The sequence below is a fragment of the Canis aureus genome, chromosome 14, assembly GCF_053574225.1.
Source record: "Canis aureus isolate CA01 chromosome 14, VMU_Caureus_v.1.0, whole genome shotgun sequence".
Lineage (NCBI taxonomy): Eukaryota > Metazoa > Chordata > Mammalia > Carnivora > Canidae > Canis > Canis aureus.
The window spans coordinates 21,691,773-21,714,335 of record NC_135624.1 but is presented as its reverse complement, the minus strand read 5'-3'; the positions used below and the strand labels follow the sequence as shown (position 1 = coordinate 21,714,335).

The 22,563-nt window shown below is 39.2% G+C and overlaps 1 protein-coding gene across 10 annotated transcripts in view; it reads left to right on the top strand.

The window, feature by feature from the left end:
• The window catches only part of ENPP2 (ectonucleotide pyrophosphatase/phosphodiesterase 2), a 111,473-nt gene that overhangs the window by 44,418 nt on the left and 44,492 nt on the right, over positions 1-22,563 (top strand). For all 10 annotated transcript variants that reach the window (XM_077847064.1, XM_077847063.1, XM_077847057.1 and 7 more), the window contains 8 exons: positions 889-1,014; positions 3,029-3,089; positions 5,489-5,586; positions 5,832-5,911; positions 6,706-6,825; positions 15,103-15,158; positions 21,134-21,199; positions 21,844-21,916. In XM_077847064.1, the coding sequence (XP_077703190.1) occupies positions 889-1,014; positions 3,029-3,089; positions 5,489-5,586; positions 5,832-5,911; positions 6,706-6,825; positions 15,103-15,158; positions 21,134-21,199; positions 21,844-21,916 (680 nt within the window). The remainder of the gene's footprint in view (positions 1-888; positions 1,015-3,028; positions 3,090-5,488; positions 5,587-5,831; positions 5,912-6,705; positions 6,826-15,102; positions 15,159-21,133; positions 21,200-21,843; positions 21,917-22,563) is intronic.

Below are 22,563 nucleotides of genomic sequence, written 5' to 3'. Positions count from 1 at the left end.
GTGAATTAATTATGAAGTTTCTCAATATATCACTCCTAAATTTAAAGAGTCATATTTTATTTTCCTGGTAATTTGCAATTAGATTGAATGAATATTCATGGAACACCTAGCATGTGCCAGGCATGTCTCAGGCACTGGAGATGTAATGATGAAAAGAGAGGGATTTTTTTTTTTCCTGCCCTGGAGCTTACAAGCCAAAAAAAATACAGCACTCTCCTTAAAATGAAAGTATTAATTTTCTAAATATCTCCTGTTGATAAAGTTAAATCGTGAGCTCTCAATCCAGTATGCTCAGACAGAAATCTGTAACCATCTACCAGCCTCCTTGACAGTAGGGACTGACCTCTCACTGTAGGTAGGACCACATTTTGGTCAATGGTTGGAACTGTGAGTCTTTTTCATATGCCTTTAGACTCTACACATCTGTTTAGGACTTGAATCTTCAGTTGCAACTTATCACAGGTAGTTGTATCTATCATTTGTATTTAAATCAAGTTCATTAAGGTCAAGTAAAGCTACTCTGGGAATTAAAAGAGCCCAGCTGTCCTGACTATGCGTATGGTGATAGAAACTCCTATCACTTTACACAACCTTACATACCATACGTTTTACTGTTTTTTTTAGTACAGTTTACAAATGGTAAGGGTTCCATTTTTCCAAAGGAGCCCAATTATGTTTGGCTTCATACTCTGATTTGAAAAATTAGGAATTCAACCTATTTGTAAGTCCTCCAAATATCATCTAGGCCTCGGGCCAACTCTAATTTCACAACCAGATTAAATGATGTGGGATTTTAGCTCTTTTTGTTGGCAACGCTTGTAAGCAATTGTGGCCTCTTTCATTTGGTTTGTGAGAAGCAGTGAAAGTGTTTTATTGTGTCGATTTCAGCTGGCGGCTGGGAGTGTACTAAGGACAGATGCGGAGAAGTAAGAAATGAAGACAATGCTTGTCACTGCTCAGAGGACTGCTTGGCCAAGGGAGACTGCTGTACTAATTACCAAGTGGTTTGCAAAGGTACATGTTTCCGTGGGTTGGCTCGAGCTTTAAAAGAATAAAAACTGGAGATACTCCAAGGAATCTTGGATGTTGTGGATCTAACACCTTGGATATGGGTTTGGGAGGAGGGAAGCAGTTGTGTTTTTAAATTTCTCATGCTTCTTTCTTAGTTTTGCTTCCCCACATTTCACTGATCTGAAATAACAAGAAAATTACCCCAAATTCCATAATTTGGTAGAATCATAATAATGAAGAGATTTCTAAAGTTCCTGTCTTAGTCTTAGATCAGGTTTTCAAAAAGCAGAGCCTGAGATGGAATTCCATACATGGGGATGCTCTGCAGGAAAATCGTGTCAGGGAGCAAGGGTGGCCAGGGCAGGGAGTGGCCAGCAGGGACGTGGGTCTAGGGGAAGTCTCACCTTGGCCTGTCTTACTGCAGGCTCTGGAAGGTAAATTGCAGCGTTCTTACCCTTGAGGCAGGGGGGCATGTCTTTTGTAACCCACTGGATATAAGGTGTAAACTGAGGCACTGCAAGCAGCTTCAAGATAGGTAAAGAGGATCAAGGCACCCGTAACTCCTGTTATACCTCAAAGCTATACATGCATATCTGCCAACTTTGTATGATCCAGTGCAGAATATGATGGTTTTATTTTAACAGTAAATACCAGTCAGTGGACTGACAAAAATATAGAAGATGCAATTTCTGTCTTTAGGGAGTTGAAGTTACCATAGTACCAACTTATAGAGGTTAATGGAAAGAATTTTTATGTAAGCTTTGCAAGTTGCTTTATTGTCAGAATTAAATTCTTCTTCCTTGCTGTGATATGGAACATTTAAGAAGAGTTTCTGTTAAAAGATTTCAGGGGAAAAGCAAATCTGTCCTGTGGTTAGGATTCAGTTTGTGGTGGGAAGGTATTCCGTGAATCCTGAATTTGGAAAATTTCCCCTACCCAGACAATTATTGTAACTTTTGATAAAGCATACAATGGCTTGAGAATTTTATTCCTTTCTCTGTTTATCTCACTATGTAGTAAATGTAACAATAAGCCACAAAGGCTATTAGAAGAGAAAATACAAAAAAGCTCTAGGTGTCACCGGTCATTGAATCATTAAGCATTGGCTCTTGTTTAAAAATTCTAGTTGCAGGATTTTTGTGAGGCCCATGTGTGAGCCCTGGCTTACTAGATGTGTGGTAAAGCTTCCCCCTATTTAAGGAGCATAACCTACCCGGTTGTTGGGAGTCAGATTCCTGGTGACCAGAGATATTTCCAATGCTCTTAATACGGGGAACAGTTTCTCTAAAGTCTTGGTCACAGATTTTTCTTATGGTCAAGACACGTGATGTTTATTTGCCTTAAGACAACTTAAAGCAAATGCTTTTTGATATTTTTCATTTTTTCCTAAGGAAGTCCCATTTTTGTGTGGCTTTGTTGTTAAACCTGAGCTCTTTTCTGTTCTCCATTCTTGATGGGGTAACTCAGGAAAGCTCTCAGACCTTGGAGGAAGATAAAAGCAAAAGACAGCATTGGTTTTTATTCTGATATTCATGGACAGTACACAGATCCACTGGCAAATCATCTCTCTCTTGCAATCTTCCATCTATCATCCCTGAGTATTCAAAGCCTTTTCCCCCACTAAAGGGAAGTTGTGCCATACTTTCTATGGCTTTGAGATGTTCGGTGGTGGAGAAAAGAATGTTCCATCTAATGACCAAACAGTTTATTTCTGGAGGGAAACAAACATGAAATTTTGTTCACTGACGCCACTGGTGTTTTTATCTACAAACCATTTAGACTCAGAAGGCTCGCATAAACACCACATGGGGCTATTAAATATTAGCTTTCCCATTATGTATGGGTGTACTTTAGTAAGCCAAACCAACAGTAGACTTTATTTCTGAGTTTCTGTTTAGATGGTGTCCCATAAGCAACAAGTATCCAACAGGACACGGGGCCTGGGGTTGTGGTCTTTAGGGCTCTGGTTGGCATTGACAGTTTGATTCACTAGTGAATTTATCCATTTCCCTTATAGGAGAGACACACTGGGTAGATGACAACTGTGAGGAAATAAAGACCCCAGAATGCCCCGCAGGGTAAGTCCATTCTCTAAATATGATGAAGTTTTACATAGTATCCAATAAAATATCACAGGATCTAGATGGGTAAATGGTGATAATGTAAAACTGAAATCCCCTTATATAGGTAAACTTACACTCAAGTACTTGTAAGTGATTAATCTGTCAAAAGCTAAAATGCACATCTTGAAGTAGTGAGGTTTTTTTTTTTAAGATTTTATTCATTTATTTGAGGGGGGAGGGGGAGAGGGACAGGGAGAGGCAGACCCTCTGCTGAGTGGGGAGCCAGACATGGGGCTCGATCCCAGGATCCTGGGATCATGACCTGAGCCGAAGGCAGACACTTAACTGACTGAGACATCCAGGTGCCCCAAAGCAGTGAATTTTAAAAAACTTTTCTCTTATTGGCTCTGCACATAAGGAGAGTGAATCTCCTCTATACTTCACCACAGCTGAAGATTTTACAAAGTGTATCTAAATATCACCAGAGAAGGAAAGAAACATTTCTGGCATTGATTTTTTTTTTTTTCAGTGTTTTTTCCTGAAGGGCTGCTTTTGCCTTTTTGGGGGGGAGGAGGGGAGGACTATAGAACTTTTCAAAAATATCATCCAAGCTGGTAACTCCTACCAGATGCTGCAGGAACTTGACAAACTACTGAAACACTGCTTTGCTGGGGTGCAGCCAAACTAGAGTGACACCCCACGGCTCGAGTGTGACCGGCATAAGGCACTTATTACGCCTTCCAGGAAACTGCTGAAAATTCATGGGCCCTTAAAGTGCCTGGCAGAAAATAAATTTTCAACAAGTGTGTTTTCATTAATGTATTTGCTCAAGTGGATTTTTGTTTTAGGCAGCACAGCCCAGAACACAAAATCCAAGTATTTCGATATTGTCTTTATTTTCATCTTCTTTTTTAGCTTAATGAGCCACTTCAACTTCTTTGGACTTTTCAAATGGAATGGCAGTAGTTTCTGACTGTTTAAAATGTGTTGGGTTGTTTTTGTGGAAAAAGCAGTCTAGCAGTAGGAAGCCCTGTTAAGTGATAATAGTAGCAACAATAATGATCTCTTATAGAGTATTATATTCTAAGTGCTTTATCTGTGACTAATTTGAAATATGCTTTATTATGTGGCTTCAAATAAACTGAAGCCTGTGCTTGCTGAATTATCTTCAAACTATCAGAAAAATTTTGCACATACTTTAGTATTCTCAAATCTATTATATCGTTAGAATTAATTATATCCTTAGAATACAACAAAGGACCTATTTCATCAGATCCTGCCCTAGTTAGATGGATCATTGATCCATTGGTCCTTTATTGATGAACTTTTTAAATTTTTTTTTATTTATTTATGATAGTCACACAGAGAGAAAGAGAGAGAGAGGCAGAGACACAGGCAGAGGGAGAAGCAGGCTCCATGCACCGGGAGCCCGACGTGGGACCCGATCCCGGGTCTCCAGGATCGTGCCCTGGGCCAAAGGCAGGCGCCAAACTGCTGCACCACCCAGGGATCCCTATTGATGAACTTTTTAAAGATCTTTGTCGATTTTAATTATTTTTAAAGTTATTTTATGATTAAACCTAAAAGAATCCTGTTATAAGTTTTAGTTCTAGTGATAGGAGTGCCACTGCTATGAATTTCATATTCATTGATTTCATTCATCCATTCACTCATGTGTTTGATAAGTGTTTATGGAAGCCCTATTATGAGTCCACAAGATAGAAAGATGAATAAGGCATAAACTGTGCAACGAAATAGTGTAACACACACACATATACGTATGGCAAAATAGGTATGAATTAATATCTTAAAGGAATTCATTGGATCCCTGGGTGCGCAGCGGTTTAGCGCTTGCCTTTAGCCCAGGGTGCGATCCTGGAGACCCGGGATCGAATCCCACGTCGGGCTCCCGGTGCATGGAGCCTGCTTCTCCCTCTGCCTGTGTCTCTGCCTCTCTCTCTCTCTCTCTGTGACTATCATAAATAAATAAATAAAAAAAAAGGAATTCAGAAGTGTGAGCAGCTAACATTATAGAAGAGGAAACCTTGAGCTGGGTTTTAAGGCATGAATAGGAGTTTTCCAGGTAACAAATGGGAACATATTTCAGGCAAGTAGAACCACTTCATATGCTGTGAAAAACCTTGTTTGCAGTGTGAGAGGGAGCAGTGGATAAAGTACATCAGGGGAAATCTGGAGTCCAATCCCTTCCTGGGCCATTTTATGACCTTGGTCATTTAACTCTGGACTTTGGTTGTGACAAATGCTATGTGGCTGGCTGCCCAGGCTTGTACCAGTATCCTCACTTGAAGTTTCATCTTGGAAATTCCTGGTCCCAGTTGTGGAGAATGACAAGGCATAATGGAAACTTTGTGGCAGTAAGTTTTTTTCTAAAGCTTAATATGTTACTGTTTAAGGTTTGTTCGCCCTCCATTAATCATCTTCTCTGTGGATGGTTTCCGTGCATCATACATGAAGAAAGGCAGCAAGGTCATGCCTAACATTGAAAAGCTGAGTAAGTCATTTTCATACTGTATTCTCATCAGTATCCATGATCTGCACAGCTCATGCTCAGTTATGAGCTTTGAGAGCTATGGACAGGTGGCTTTAAGTGCATTCTATTATTATTTTTTTTTTTGCATTCTATTATTTGAAAGACCGAAGTGAACACAAGTCTTTGATAGTTTATAAAGTGGATTCCCATATGTGAAGGGACTCCTGTTGGTTCTTTTGCTCTAATGCTTGAAATTCTGTTTTTAGGGTCTTGCGGCACACACTCTCCCTACATGAGACCCGTGTACCCAACAAAAACCTTCCCTAATTTATACACTTTGGCCACTGTAAGTATTTTTTTCAAATGATGTAGATTCAAAGGGTGTGGATGTAGATTTCATCCTGAAATGACTTACAGAGAGATTAGAAAAAAAAAAAACACGTTTCTTAGTGTTCAAAGAAAATTTGTCTGTTTTCTATCTTGTCTGCATGAGTTGTTCACAGTAAACGTCTTTTACTGAACTTTGTGGGGGACTGAACTTTACTGTAACTTCAAAATGGAAAACTTTTTCAGGTGCAATTCTGTTTGAACACATACATTAAACCTCTCTCAGACACCTCAGGGTCTGTTGCTTATTTTCTAAGTTTTCAAATAAAAATATTGACTTCAGGGCTGCTTTGTTGTAGTTTTTAGGTACTCCCAATTCTACATTGCTTTCTTCTTCAAAAATATGATTGGTTTAGGTTTATCTATTATTATTATTATTAATTATTATTATTAATTTGAGGGGCTCGGGGTAAAAGTGTATTTTTAAATAAAAGCTTTTTTGGAGGCACATAAGTAAATTTCAATCTCCAGGTTAATTTATTGTAATAAAAGTTATTGACATCTTAGTAAATTGCAACAGTTAAAAAACCCAAATATTAAATTTCTTAGAATCATGTTAAGTTTCTTGGTAGCTTATAATTAGTCTGTAGATAATATTCATGTTTGCTCAGACCACAAAAAGTCTATATCTTATATATATTTGGAAATTAAATATTGCTATAAAACCTCTTATGTTAACAAAATTTATGATAGAACTAATATGTACAGATTACCATATTGTTATTTTAACAATAAATTTGCTTTAACACAAAGGGGCTATATCCAGAGTCACATGGAATTGTTGGCAATTCGATGTATGATCCTGTATTTGATGCCACTTTCCATCTTCGAGGGCGAGAGAAATTTAATCATAGATGGTGGGGAGGTCAACCGGTAAGTTTTGCATTTTTTTTTCATGCATGTGTGTCTGTCTGTTGAAACATTTCATTCCAAAATTTGCTGCCTGCACAAAGGATGCATGTAGTGTCCTCATAGTTAGCAATGTTTCTGTTCTTTAGTATTGTGTATATATCTGTGCACATACTATCTATGTATATGTGTAATTAATGTGTATATACATGTGTGTTCCTATGTCTATGTGTGTCTATATATGTGCATGTTTATATGTGTTGGTGAGGTTATGATTATAAATGTGTAAGATGATAAATATCTTCATTAAGATGATGGAAATGGTGACAGAAGGGTGAATTTCAGAAACATTTTGAGGAAGGAATGTATAGCCAGATCTCACTGATTTACTAGATTTAGGGTTACGATGAAAAAGAGAAGTGAATGACTATGACTACCGCAAAATTTTGGCCCAAGTACCATATGAACAGAGACAGAGAAACTTGCTGGTAAAAAGGAGTTCAATGAAACCCACAGGAAATTCATGAATTCTTTTGTTTAACCCATTTTTTTGAAATTTTTGGAAGTTACGTGTAAGTGGAATCCTACCTTAATTTTGGACCAGCAAATTAATACTTTCAAAGAACTCATCCTGTTTACTTCAGATCTAATGGATGGGGAGAAAGTAAGGAAGGATGTAGGTGGCTTTCTACATAATATTTTTCCTATGACTGTGTGCATGGTTAGGCAACTTGATTTGGTCAGACATGAGCAAAACAGCAACATGAAACAATGGTTCTTGAATGTGTAGAATCGAAGCAAGGGCACTTGACCCTGGGTAGAGGGGCCAGAATCCCTACAGGAGCACAGGCCACTATACACAGCTAGCGAACAACATGCAGAAGAAAGATGACAAATGGTCTCACCTCATGTCAACTCTAGTTGGGAGACCAAGGTTCCTTGGAGCACTGGTTAGGGCAGAAGGCTGAGATCTTTGTGGCGTCTGCCATGACATAAAGAATGGCCAGTGTCTACAGACATCCACAAATCTCCCATCCCTAAATGATCCTGGAATCATTTAATGACCTGGAAATCTTTGCTCCAATCTATGGGCAAAATAGAGAATACAAACTAAGAAGAAAAAAAGGTACTGCTCTTTGATAAAAGGTCATTTGTGCTTTAAAAAAAATATATTCATGGCTACCAAATCAATATGCAAAGTTAAATGTGGGCTTTTCATTTTTTAAGAAAATAAATACTGGAAGACTTCTTGTAGGTCTGTAGAAGTGTTTCTTTATAGTAGAGATTCTGATTCCACTGTCTTTATTCAGGCTGGACTCCCAGAAGTCTGTGATGACCTAAGTTGTGAGCATAGTGAAATTTGTTTACAGGGTGGATTTCACAAAGTTTATGATAGAGGAACATTTTATGTGTAAATAAAATGATTGAAATTAGAGTTCTGTCAAGCTATTGCTAGTTGGTTTTTTATATTAATTCTGTCATGGAAGCAAACTTGCTTGAAGAACCACAAAGGATATAGAGATAAATAGTAATTTTATCAAATTGGATCACCTTCCATCAAGTGTTGACATTAATTTCCCTCTGGGTTGGCATGACTCAGAAGATGAGTCTACATATTCATTAACTTCTGCAGAAACAGAGCAGAGGGAATGCTGTTAACTTGCCCAATGGAGTGAAGTCTTTTTCAATTCTGTTTGCCTGTTTCCTGACTAAACTCTCAAAGTTGACAGATTTGACCAACTTTAGTATTTTCCTAGTGTTGACAAAGATTTACAGTGAAACTGACTTGTATTTCTATCTTCTTGAACAGAGAGACACCATAAGAATTTCAAGGAACATAGTAGTTATAATTTAAAAACATTTATTATTGAAATTTGGCCTATTTGAAGAACAAATGGACAGCTACTATATGGAACTACAGAATAAGAAGAAACTATAAATATTATAAGAAAAGATGAGCCTTAATAAACATTTCTTAAGCATTTATCCCATCCTTTCAGAGGCTTATATAGTTCACAAAATCACCAGTGAAAAAAATAATTGAGGTAGAGAAAATATTGATAAAAGCTTAGGTAATTAAATCAAATTCAACTTATTTTTACTGAGTGATGAAACCATGACAGATATTTGGTTAAATAAAAAAGGAGTCCAATTAAATGGTAAATAAAAACACTAATCCTACTTTAAAATTTAACAGATGAAATGAGGCATTCATATAGCATCCATCTGAAAATTTGAATCTCACCAGTAGGCTTCCAAAAATAATTTCTATAATTTAATTTCGTCTTTTTTTTTGTAACATGGATATAGCCATTTTAGCAAACTCGAGTCTACTTTTAATTTGTTAATCTTCACAATGTGCTATTAAAAGTTGTCATTCACTTTATGATGCTGCATTTCTCATACAAATTTTAATAGGATTCCTTTTGTTATTGTTGTTTTAAAATTGTACTTACTTTATTCTCATTATAAAAGTATGTTCCGTACTCTTTCACTGAAGTTCTTTAAGCGTCTTTATTTCTTTGAAAAATCTCTCCTGCTATAATCTGCAATTTTTGATGGTAAGATATCTCAGTGGGAAATTCCCTGTTCAGTTTAAATCTGGACTCAGTGAAGTGGAGAATGAATGAGACTGCAGGGGCCCCAAGAAATGTGGAGAATTAAGAAAGATGTCCAACACCCCACCGTGATGCAAGACCTCTAAAGCCACAGCTGCCAGAGCAAGGCATTTCTAGGAGGGGCAGGTGCATTCTTATCACTGCTCAAGATGCTTGGTCTGCAGTGGTTTCTACCAGTAGTGGTGATGCAATGAATGGGTCCTGAGACCATCCACGTGAATTACTATAGTGTGAAGATGTAAGAACGATGGTATGTTTGAGAAAGAGATGGCAAAGAGAAGAAGATTGACATTAGAACAGGCGTGAATTAGTGGGCCAAAGGGATTGGTTTGATGGAAAGTGCAAGTCATTGCTGACCTCTCCTCCTGTCTATTTTATTATCCTGCTAGTAGGACGTTTTGCTTTCTTTTCAGGAAAATTTCACATCCTATATATTCTGTTGTTTCTTTTCCATAGATTGCTATAAATCTATGGCTTTTTCCCCTCTTTTTTACTGTATCTTAATGTGCTTAGGATGGATTCTGCTCTGCACTTTGGGTGCTATAAATGCTCACCTGGCCGCTTTGCTGCTAGACTTTTATTTATCTTTCAAATTTCAGCTGAACTATCTGTTCCCCAGGCAGTCACTAAGCTCCCTTTGCCCTGGCTAAGCTCACAGAACTTCCTTTGGGTTTTCGTATTATTTCTGTCATAAATTTGACCATATATTTTTGAAATCATTCACATATCTGCATCAGTGTGTGGGCCCCATGGGGGTAGGATCTCTTTATTCTCAGGCTCTTCTCAGGGACATGTTCAGGTGTCTCACCACTGTGTCTTGGATTGAAATGTTCTGCACCGAATCTGAGGTATGTTTGTTGGTATTTCTTTCCTGTATTTTATAAGTTCCCTTCTTCAGGTTCTTTCCACCTGCTAAGAGCCACACCGGTCCACGGTTTTTTGCTGCAACTCTCATATCTTAGTTTGTTCTGACTCTTGAATCTCAGTAAGTGATTTACTGAAGCTAATGCTACAGCCCCACCCATTGCTCTGGTCTCCCTGAATTCTATTTATCCTGGCTCTGAGCTTTTGAATTCAAAGGAATTATTTCCTTTCGAAGAACTGCTAGAAAAATTACAACAGTAGTTCATGTTTTTGAAAAATGTTTTTTGCTTCTTTTCTTTTTCAAAACTTCTCCCCTTCTCCCGCAGCAGCATACTTTATTTAATTTGAGAAAGTGTTGAATTTCACATTTAAATCCTCCTGATTCCAGTGAGAAAGCTTTTTTTTAAATTCCTGATAACATATCAAATAGATACAATATTTTTCCCACTTGTTCCCTCCTCAAAATGTAGTCTCTAAGACATAAATGTTGAAAACTGCCTCTAGATAAAGCAGAACAATGGAGAAATATTGGCATTAAGAGTGGGAAAGCCAAATCCAGTGTCTTGTCAGGTTATTTTTGTTGTACTGTTTTACCAGTCTCTGAGGAAATTTATATTACACTCAAATTCAGAGAAATACTAATTCCCATTTCTCTGAATTAACAAGGAACTAGAAACTTCTCTCTCTCTTTTTCTAACAACCCCAGAGGCTCTTTTTTTTTTTTTTTTGACCACTGTTGTAGTGCCTTTTTTCTCTCTGTAATTACTAGATTTGACTCCTGAGTTGAGAAATATAATATATACATATAATCTGCAAAGGAACTTTTATAGCTACTTGTGATCTGATTTAACTTAAGAACGTTATGCTTCAATCTCCTACCATTTGCTAAACCCTGATAGAATGGCTTCATTACTGCTAGAATCCTTTTGTTTGAGATTTTCAAATGTTTTTTAATTTTAAAGATTCTCTCATTTGTTTACTTTTGGCACTTCTCTGATCATGTTCCCACTGTTGTTTTAGAAAATATGGTCAACATGACTTATACCAAAAAGCAGGAGGGTGTTTTTGCTGCTTTTTTTTTTTTTGAGAAGCAACAATTTTTTAAAAAAGATTAATTTATGGGGATGCCTGGGTGGCTCAGCAGTTGAGCATCTGCCTTTGGCTCAGGGCGTGATCCCGGGGTCCTGAGATCGAGTTCTGAATCAGGCTCCCTGCATGGAGCCTGCTTCTCCCTCTGCCTATGTCTCTGCCTCTTTCTCTGTCTCTTTCATGAATAAATAAATACAATCTTTAAAAAAAAGATTCATTTATTTATTTGAGAGAGAGAGAGAGAGAAAATAGGGGGAAGGGGAGAGGGGCAGAGGGAAAGGGAGAAAGAATCCTCAAGCAGACTCCCCGCTGATCCTACAGCCTGCCACAAGGCTCCATCCCAGGACCCTGAGGTCATGACTGGAGCCAAAATCAAGAGCCAGACGCTTAACAAACTGAGCCACCCAGGTGCTCCAGAAATATTTTTTTTACTTTGTAATTGTCTTCATGGTTTGCTGCTCTTTATAATTAGTTAGGTTTTTTTTTTTTTTTTCTGATTCCAAGGATGTTAATTATCACTGTAAAAATATGGGGAGGTACAGAAAAGTATGAAGAGCAAATGATCCTTTACCATTGGGAAAATTTTAGCACACTCACTTCTGCTGCCCTCTCTCCCATTGCCCCTTTCCTTATTCCATTGCCAAGACCCTTTCTGGTGATCTTTTCCTGTGAGCATTACTGAGCTAAAAGTTACCCATAGGGCTTCCTGTTGCCCAGATAATGCCGATGTCAGCATAATTCCACAACATAACTTTTGAAAGTGCAGGCTCATCATTTGACAAAACTGCATTAAAAAAATTTCCTCTAGAAAACCCCGGATTAATCTTACATTTCATAACTGCCAAATGTTGCCTCCTATAATCTCCTTGTAAATATCGAGGCACTGGATTTTTTTTTAAAGATTTTATTTATTTATTCGTGAGAGAGACAGAGAGACAGAGGCAGAGACACAGGCTCCATGCAGGGAGCTCGACGTGGGACTCGATCCCAGGTCTCCAGGATCACGCCTTGGGCTGCAGGCGGCGCTAAACCGCTGAGCCACCTGGGCTGCCCAAGGCACTGGATTTTATATGAATTTGTTTGTATATAAATATACTAAGCATGAGTCTCTGAAATTAAAATAAGTATGGAACTAGATCACTTAGTATAAAAAACTGATTGGGGTGTCTGGGTGGCTCAGTTGGTTAAGGGATTTGATTTCAGCTCAGGTCATGATCTCAGGGTCCTGGAATCTAGCCCTGCCTCTGGCTCCACCTTCAGTGGGGACTCTTCTTGAGATTCTCTCTCTCCCTCTGCACCTCCCCCCAATAAATAAATAAATATATCTTCAGAAAAAATATATATAAGAAACTGATCTCTTTGGGATCTGATGTGGTTTTGAGGCATCTGCAGGATGTCCAGCACTTTGTTTGCACGCATCTTCTTGATAGCTGTGCTGGGAAAAGAATGAAAGGAAGCGGGGAAGCCCTTTCCTTACAGGCCAAGGCTACCCTCCCCTTGCAGCTTCACACAGCTGCAAATGACCAATGCAAAGTCTACAAGGCAAGACGGTGCCTAGCAGATTTCTTTCTACTTCAGGGATGCCACATTTTGGCGTGTCAGTAGGTAGAGGGGGGAGGTGGGTGGAGACTCGTGTTCCCTTGGTGGAGGCGAGACAGGGCATTGGGTTTGAAACTTGGCAGACTGTGCTGAGAAGCAACACACTACCAGCACTCTAGAAGGGCCCCTGTGTCTCATCAGGCTCAGCTTAGATGAGTGAATTTGTGTGAAAATCAGTGACCACAGGGAGCTTCAAGGCAGATTATGTGTGCTTATGATCGGCATTTAAATATGACATTAGAAGATGTGGAAGGATCTGTGACTACCACAGAAACTGATGAGGAACCGTCAACCAGGCGGGATGTACCTGATGCTCTTGGGGAAGATGGTGTTGTACTAGTTGCCCTCCATTAAGCGTTGGCTGAAACAGAATTGATCGTGCGTGTGATAGAGGAGAGTTGGCATGATTGCATCTTCAAAGGTAGAAGACATTCAAAATTCAAAGGGGCGTAATTTTGCGTAAATGTTGATATTAAGAAATGACCAAGGATTCTTCTACTCCCCAAATGTATTGATTTGCAGATGACTCAAAGATTCAGAAGCTAAAGGGCATTTTTATTTTTTTCCAACCCTTTCAAAAATGTGATCACCAAGGGGGAAAAAAAAAAGACATATTTTGAATCCTGGTTGGCCTGGGGACTCCCATCGCAGCCCAGAATTTGTCTTTAAAACAGAAGGATACACCTAACCAGACTCCGGAAGGGCGCTCAGAGCAATCTGCGCTCCTTCCCTCTATGACCACATTCCCCTGGGAGGAGGGCAGCTCTCACCTCCTCCAATCTGAGAGGGCCCTCGGTCCTCTCCTGCCCATCCTTACTTGCCAGCTTCAGCAGCTGTGCTTTTGCGAGGCTGGGGATCATCAGTCCCTCCGCAGAGGCTTGGAAATCTGCAGAATTCCCCAGGCCAGGTGTCCAGACCCTTCTGAAAACGTGGCCAAACTCGTGGAGGCCCCACACCTCTGAATTTCCCCTTGCCTCAAAAAACAGAGATTTTCACTGGAGTCCAACAGACTCTGAAAGTCTGGATACAATGAAACCAGAAAAGGGGCTGGCTGCTATTCCTAGAGCATTTTTGCTTGGGTTTTAAAACAAACGAGCTTCTTTTCTTCCTGTTTGCCTCTGAAGGAGTGGGGGGAGGTTCTTCTTACAGACTTATGTTCAATGGGACACTGGCCATCCTAAGCTGTTTTTAATGTTCCTAGAATAACTGGATTATATTTGTTTCCATTGCATAATAATTAAGATTAAAAATTGATCCAGTGTTCACCAAATGCTAAGACACTGCTTTAAGGACTTTAAATGTATTAACTCATTAAAGCTTAGAATAATCCCATGTGGTAGGTAATATTTATCTACATTTTAAAGGAAACTGAAGCCCAGAGAGCTTATGTAATTGACTGCAGGACTTCACAGTTAGTGACAGAGGCAAGGCTTAAAATCCAGCTATCTGGTTGGAGAGCTCAGGTTCTTAACCACTGTATCTTCTGCCTCCCAACAGCATGCACTGGAAAGAATATTTTAAAAGCCTCAATGAAATGCTTGGTTCACCTAACTTATCCCAGGAAGTTATTCCTAAAATTCCATTTATTGAAAGCCTAAATAAATGATACATGGAAAGTCCAGAATAAAAAAAAGAAAGAAAGAAAAAGCTTTTTTCGCTCTTTTCATTCACCTCGTTTAAAACAAAACAAGACAAAGTTAGGTTCCAAGATTCTGGCATCTGTGTGCCAAATTGGGGTTCTCCTCTGCAGGCTTTCAATAATACAGGAAACATATGGTCCACTCCTGGGTCCTTTGATGAGCAGAATTCCATCATGTAAGTGAAATGTTCAAAACAATGATCAGAAAAGACAGGTACGGAAGAAACTTTTGAGATGAAATAAGAGTTAAAAATGCCACTAGAATCATTGCAGAGCTTTTGAAGGCTTTTACAGAGAATGTATTGAATGACATTTATGGAAATAGTGATTCTGACTTCCAGATGTGAAAAGAGAATGATTGCAAATAATGTGAAATTTATGGTGGGGTGTGGGTAAAGTAGAAGATATCTGATCTAATGTACTTAAAACAACTTTTTCTTCTTTGACTGAAACTCAGAACATGTTATAAGCCTCTTATATTTTCCTCATTAGCTATGGATTACAGCCACCAAGCAAGGGGTGAAAGCTGGGACATTCTTCTGGTCGGTGTAAGTTATCTTTATTTTGTCAATGTTTGTGCAATTACAGTTATGATTCGGCTTAAGAAACATGAATTCAGTTTGATTTTACTTCAGTTAAATGTAAAAGAGCTTGAGCTTTTGAATATTTTCTGATTGAAAATAATCTTCCCAGTATATTTTAGAAGTCTTCCGTCTATTTCCCCCATCTTTTTTTTTTTAATAGAATGTAAAGATTTTTTTTTTTTCTTCTTGTCATTCTCAAGATTTTTCTGTCCCTGTTATAGGTTTTGATAACTTACCATCTAGGGAGTGTATATTTCTCTTAAACTATTTATTACTGTGGTTTGCATTATTGTTTTCTATAAATATATCATAACATGTTATATTTATTTTGGTTTGCAACATTGAAAGTCTAGTGTGGTCTCACACAGTTGATGTATAGTGGTCTAGAGATTGGAAATTCCAGCCAGGAGACAAGGGGAAACCTCTGTTTCTACTCTGTTTTCCACCGAACTCTAGGATTTCCCTAATAAGAAAAATGGAACTACTTCTCTTCCCCAGAGAGCTAGTGGGGGGTTAGTAGTTAATGTTCATAAAATAGTCTTAAGATGTAACTTACCTAATAAAAGTGTCAACATGTTGATTATTTTTAAGGCTCCTTAGTAAGAAAAGGAATCTGTTTCAACTTTCATGGGGATTTTGTTCCCACTGAGATGTTCTTTCCATCTTTTTTTTTTTTTTTAACCACCTAAAGCTGTTTCCATATTTGCCTCTTATGCCTTAACAAAAATCTGACTATTCTATAATAGTAGTGTGCTGAGAGCAGTCACAGGTTCAAATTAATCCAGAATGGGACTGTCTATATTCTCCAAATTCAGGAATAAAAGTAGCTTTTTCAGATTTGAAGGACTAAGTTGAAACTGAGTTTGGTGATTTGAAGGTAAGACAGTGACTCTTTAAAAGTCTCTTTTCCCACCTATTTCTTTTGTAAAGAGGTTTTCTGAGTTGAGAAATGAGTGTGGGGGTGTTAGAAATGACATGTAAATGACATGTTGATCTACCAATTTAATCCGATGCGTTACATTTCTGTAGCCCTTGACTGTCATAGATGCTTACAGAAAGGATTTCTTCTGCTCCACAACATATTTGCTTGGCAGAATGGAGACGAGCCAACAACATAATTAGTACTTAGTCCCTACCCTTACCCCCCGAAACTGCTGCAAAGCTTCATTGAAAAGGCCCAGTGTTCTGATTTTGAATGGCAATGTTCTCCACCCATTTCTAGCTACTTATAAGAAGGTGGCTTTTGTGTGCTCTAAAGATGTCCTTAGTTTTGCTTTGGCTTCTCGGGCTATTGTTCTTTTATCTCTATTCTGGGGGTGACTTGGATTTAGTTTTTTGCTTTCTTTTTTTAAAAAATCTTTTTTTAACTGAACAAACAAGCAAACAAACACAACAAACCAGGGTCATACTTTTAGTTATTTAATGGAGTATATGTCAGGGGAATCTACACATGGTACATCCAGAAAACTTTTAAATTTAACACCAGATTCAGACCATGGGCTTAGACTTTGAAGGCCATCTTTTTAATGTGGTTCTGTACTGCAACCTAGAGTTATTCTTGCTTTTTAAGTGATAGTATTTTATTCCAAAGTAATCCTCAGCTGATGCTCTGTTACATTTTGTGTGTGTGTCAATTCATGTTCAAAGGCAGTAATTCCCCTTATGTATGAGTGTTTTTGATTGATTCTAATCCCAGTTCTGCCACTTAATCGATTGCTGATGCTGGACAAGTGATTTAATCTCTCAGCAAATTAATGTCCTCATCTTTAAATGGCAATGATAGCATCTTTATCATAGGGTGCTGTGAAAGTAGAATGGGGTAACTTATTTAAAGTGCCAAGTAGGGGGCAGCCCGGTGGCTCAGCAGTTTAGCGCTGCCTTTGGCCCAGGGCCTGATCCTGGAGACTCAGGATCGAGTCCCACGTCGGGCTCCCTGCATGGAGCCTGCTTCTCCCTCTGCCTGTGTCTCTGCCTCTCTCTCTCTCTCTCTCTCATGTGTTTCTCATGAATAAATAAATAAAATATTTAAAACAATAAAATAAAATAAAGTGCCAAGTAGGGTGTTTAGTACATAGAGAATAATGGATAAATGGTATTTGTTTTCTAATTCATATCATCTCTTTCAACACTGACCATACAATGACGATATGTGTCCTAAGGTAATTTGTTCCCCTTTAGCACTAAACACTTCATCTAGTCCCTCATTTTCCATTCCTCCTTCTTTTTTCTTTTTCTGACCGTATCTGATGTTTCATGATAAGTGCTCTAACAGTGATGGTGAAGACAGCAGCATGAGCTCCATTTCCTTTTCTGTTCCGACACACAGTCTTCCTTTGCCATTTGTGGTTATGCAGTCTCTGCACTGTATTATTTATTTATTTATTTAGGCACTGTATTTTTTTTTTAAAGATTTTATTTATTTATTTGAGAGAGAGAGAGAGTACACAAGTAGGAGCAGGTACAAGGAAGAAGCAGACTCCCTATTGAGCAGGGAACCCGACATGGGGCTCAATCCCAGGACTCTGGGATCATGACCTGAGCTGAAGGCAGACACTTAACGGATTGAGCCACCCAGATGCCTCTCTGCACTGTATTTTAAACACTAATGGCTAGGGGCCATGTTGTTTTGGTTCCTGGGGCAATTTTGTAAAGATAATCTAGAACTCCTAGGAAAGGTAGAGACTACTTTGTCCGACTCCTCATTGGCAAGATTAGAATACCATGGCTGAGAGAGGTAAAGTGTTGTGCCCAGTGTCACACTTTGGATGGATACTTAGGGATCTACAGTTCTCATCTCTGGCTCTTTTCACACACACACACACACACACACACACACACACACACACAAACACACACACTCACACACACACTCAGCCCCTACCCAGAAAATGATAATCACCTGCTTATCTTTCTAAGCAGAGAATGGTGACTCCTCTATAATGGTCTTTTTTAGTAGAAGTATTTTTTATCTTTGTTTACATTCACACAAAAGCCTTTAATGTAATATACTTAACAAATATATCATGAATCAGTGTGTCATCTCTCTGGACCCTAAGAATCTAGTACATAATAGTAAAAGCTAACATTTTTCTAAACTCGATGTGCCATGCACTATTCTAAGTGTTTTACATGTATTATCTCTTTTAATCCTCACAACAAACCTATGACATAGGAACTATTATCCTCATTTTATAGAGGTATGGAAAGGTTAAGTAACTTGCCAAAGTCTCATCGCCAACACACGTTGGAGTCTGGATTCAAACCAAGGCATTGTGGCCTCCGAGCGGATGCTTTCACTCCCTGCCCACTACTGGTCAAGCACCGCATCCAACGGAGGTGTTAGAGGGTGCGTGTTCTGAGCTGGACACAAATTCTATTGGCTTGTATTTTTCCATTAGCATCAAGTAAGTCCATCAGAGTCCTCTTTTGTGACCTAACACCAATTACATAAAATAAAGCTGCTTGTAGGTAGGTAGGGAAGTCAGGTAAGATGGAAAGGCTACAGCATTTGCTTTTTTCTAAGTTAGGAAAGAATTTGAAACATGTAATTATTTTGTTCAGATAAAGGGGGATTTCTGAGACCGATGAATTAAATACCTGACGTGATTAGCTTGGCTTTGCTATGCCTATTATTATTTTTTTTTTTTAAAGATTTTATTTATTTATTCATGACAGACACAGAGAGAGAGGGAGAGGCAGAGACACAGGCAGAGGGAGAAGCAGGCTCCATGCAGGGAGCCCGACATGAGACTCGATCCCGGGTCTCCAGGGTCACACCCAGGGCTGAAGGCAGCACTAAACCGCTGGGCCACCGGGGCTGCCCATGCTATCCTATTTCTTTTTTTTTTTTTCTTTTTTTTCCTTTTAAATATTCATTTATGTATTTGAGCTAGGAGAGCACAGGCGGGGCCGGGGGTGGGGGCAGGGCATGCTATCCTATTTCTAATTCAATTATAGAATATAATAAACAGGGTCCCATTTATTCAAGAGCATTGGACTTTGTTTAAATTAGGACTCATTTTATGGTAAATATGATTTTCTGGGCTGGTGGGACAGTTCTAGACTGAGAGAGGGTCAGAGGAATGAGCAATTTCCAATCTCTGAGAGTTGATGGGGATGGGTGGGGGTGGGCATGGGGAAAGAGTCCTTGATTGGAACTCCTGCCAAATCTCGGCTTCTCCCACAGCTCTGAAGATGTATCTTTTTCCTAGCTTGCTCTTGTTCACATCCACCAAGAGTAAAACTTTGGCTCACCAACACTCCATAGTAAGATTTTAATAGAGTTTATTTATTTTTAGAGCAGTTTTAGGCTCACAGCAAATGGAGCAGAGGGTACAGAGACTTCGCAAATGCCCTTTGCCCCCCCCCACATGCACAACTTCCCCATTACCAGTGTGCCCCACCAGAGTGGCGTGTGTGTTACAACTGATGAACCTATATCCACACATCATTATCACTCAGGGAACGTAATTTATACTAGGCTTCACTCTTGGCCACAATAATTTTTGCTAGCCACAATTAAACTTGGGCTTAGGTTGAGTTCATCATAAACAAGCTCTAATGCCCAATCTTGGATGGGGGAGCAGAAAAGCATGTTGTACTCCTTGTTAGGAAAGAATAAGCGAATTTCCCCATAAATAAAAACATTGCTCTGCTTGGGAGCCTTTAATGAAACTCAGCCCAGGATACAGTACTATCATGTTAGCTGAGAGCTCTTAAAGAGAGTGCCAGATTTCGGGTAATTATATTTCAACAGAGGAATGAGACTTAAACACAAAAGTCATTGTGGATGAAGATTATACCCTTTTTGTCAGTCTCATAATTATATGTGCCTATTCTTGATAGATTTTTATAGAGCTAGAAGAGAATTTCAAGACTACCTTTCCAAACCCCTTTTTTATAGATGAAGAATCTAAAGTTTCAGATTAAATAATGTTTCTAAAGCCTATAGGTCGTTAGAGATAGAATGATAGCTCATTATGATCATTAATAAAAATAAAGGATTTTGGGATCATACTATGTGCTAGGTACTGTATGTGCCCTTTGCTTGTCTTGTCTCATTTCTTTTTAAAAGATTTTATTTATTTATTCATGAGAACACACAAGGAGAGAGAGGCAGAAACATAGGCAGAGGGAGAAGCAGGCTCCATGCTGGGAACCCGATGTCGGACTTGATCCTCGGGTCTCCAGGATCTCGCCCGGGGCTGAAGGCCGCGCTAAACTGCTGAGCCACCTAGGCTGCCCTGCTCTCATTTTTCTTTAAAGACTTTATTTACTTATTTGAGAGAAAGCAAGTGAAAGGGAGGAGGAGCAGAGGGAGAGGGAGAAGCAGACTCCCTTTTGAGGTAGGACTCGATCCCAGGACCCTGGGACCAGGACCTGAACTGAAGGCAGACACTTAACCGACTGAGCCACCCAGGTGCCTCTCCCTTGTCTCATTTTATCCTTATAACCAGGCTGTGTGCGACGTGTTTTGCTATGATCTTTCTTTTATGGATACTTAAGCTGAGGCCCAGAGAGGTCAAAGTGGCATAGAGATCAAAAGAGGTCACACCACCAGCAAGATGTGATTGGGGGATATAAGTCCTGGTCCCTCTGTGGCCACAGCTAATGGCTTTACTTGCTAAATGGCAATGCTTCTGAGCCCAGGGTCCTTACTGCCTGTAGCAGAGGCTGTGATCAACAGGGCAGGTTCCTCATTTTACTGTGAATCAGAGTTTCCAGCCTCATCTTCTATGGCAGAGGTTGAGCAATACAATATGTTGCAAATGGAGTGGAAGTTTAAACACTAATTCGAAAGTGGGCCTTTTATGACAACGAAGTGAAAACACATGGTGGTACATAGAGAGCCCTTGGCCTGGGTACCAGAACAAGCACTCATTGGGCTGGAGTTTGACGATGCAACTTAACATCATGCTCTGCTCGTTATTGACTCACAGGGTCATCCCTCATGAGAGGAGAATATTAACCATCCTGCAATGGCTCACCCTGCCAGACGATGAAAGGTATTTGTTTCCATTCCCCTGACCTTCTCTCTCTTCAGGACCTTTCCATCCTGGGGTAGAACTGGGTAAAAACTAGTTGGGCATAGTCAAGGTTTGGGATTACTAAGTTTTGTGGTTCTCAGCCTTAAGCGTGACTGACTTAGGGTATTGGGGACCATTTCATGAGAGGGGTTAAATGAGCTTAGCTGTTCATCCTGGCCACTGCAGCTGAGCTTGAGGGAGTTTCTGACTTTGATAAATGAACCAGCAGCATCCCAAGAACTGGGGAAGCATTAGGACCAACTTTCAGGCTGCAGAGTGCATGGTTCATGTGACTTTTCACTGGGCAATATTATCTTGAGGCTCAAAGACCTGGGTATGTGTTCAGATAATCCTTTGTGACATTTGATCCCTGAAGGTGGTACCAGGCAGTTACCACTGTGCGGGTGGTGTAGGGGCTGGTGGATGTGGAAAAAATAGAATCTTAAGCACCACCCCCCTCAAAGAGAAATGAGAAAGAGATATTTTCCATGTTAAGACTAACAGTGGTTGGGAGATTAATTAACTCAATTTGAGAGGATTTTTTTTTTGACATGTAGGGATGCTTAATATTCTTTGTTGTATGTGGTTTGGTGGAGAATCTGAATCTTCTAATTTTCCCGTAGGCCTTCAGTCTATGCCTTCTATTCCGAACAACCCGATTTCTCTGGACACAAATATGGCCCCTTTGGCCCTGAGGTTAGTAGCTTATCATCTGCCTGAGGAGAGCCTGTGCCCCTGGGCTGTTGACTTTATTTCAGGATTTGTACAAAGTCTCTTGGGTATGTCTATCTGCAAGGTTTATACCTAGTCAAAGAACTACAAAACTAAAAACATTAAAAAAAAAAAAAAACCTTAAACATACCAGTTTCTCTTACAGGAATTTCATTTCAGATTGATTTTCTATTCAAACATATCCTAAACTTGGTGTTCAGGTGATTAGGAAGGATTAGCATCAGGATCAGGAAGTAGAAAGGCATCTGGAGATGAAATGGGCAATACAAAACGCTCCAACTGAATTTCAGCTCCCTTAAAATGATTATGCAATTCAGAGACCGTAGGTCAGCTTAATAGCTCTAATAGCCTTAGCAGGTACAATCAATCAACCTGGCATATGTTATGTAGTACTGGACATTTTTTTATTTGATACATTTTGACATAGGTACATACCTGTGAAACCATTACCACACTCAAGATTGTGGACATATCCATCACTCTCCAAAATGAAATTAATTCTTAATTAAGAGAAAATGTACTACTGGATGATTCTATTTAGCAGAGCAATGTATTGCTATCAAACAGCAGGAATCTTAGTTGAAAACAATCTGTTAGACGATATCTAGTAT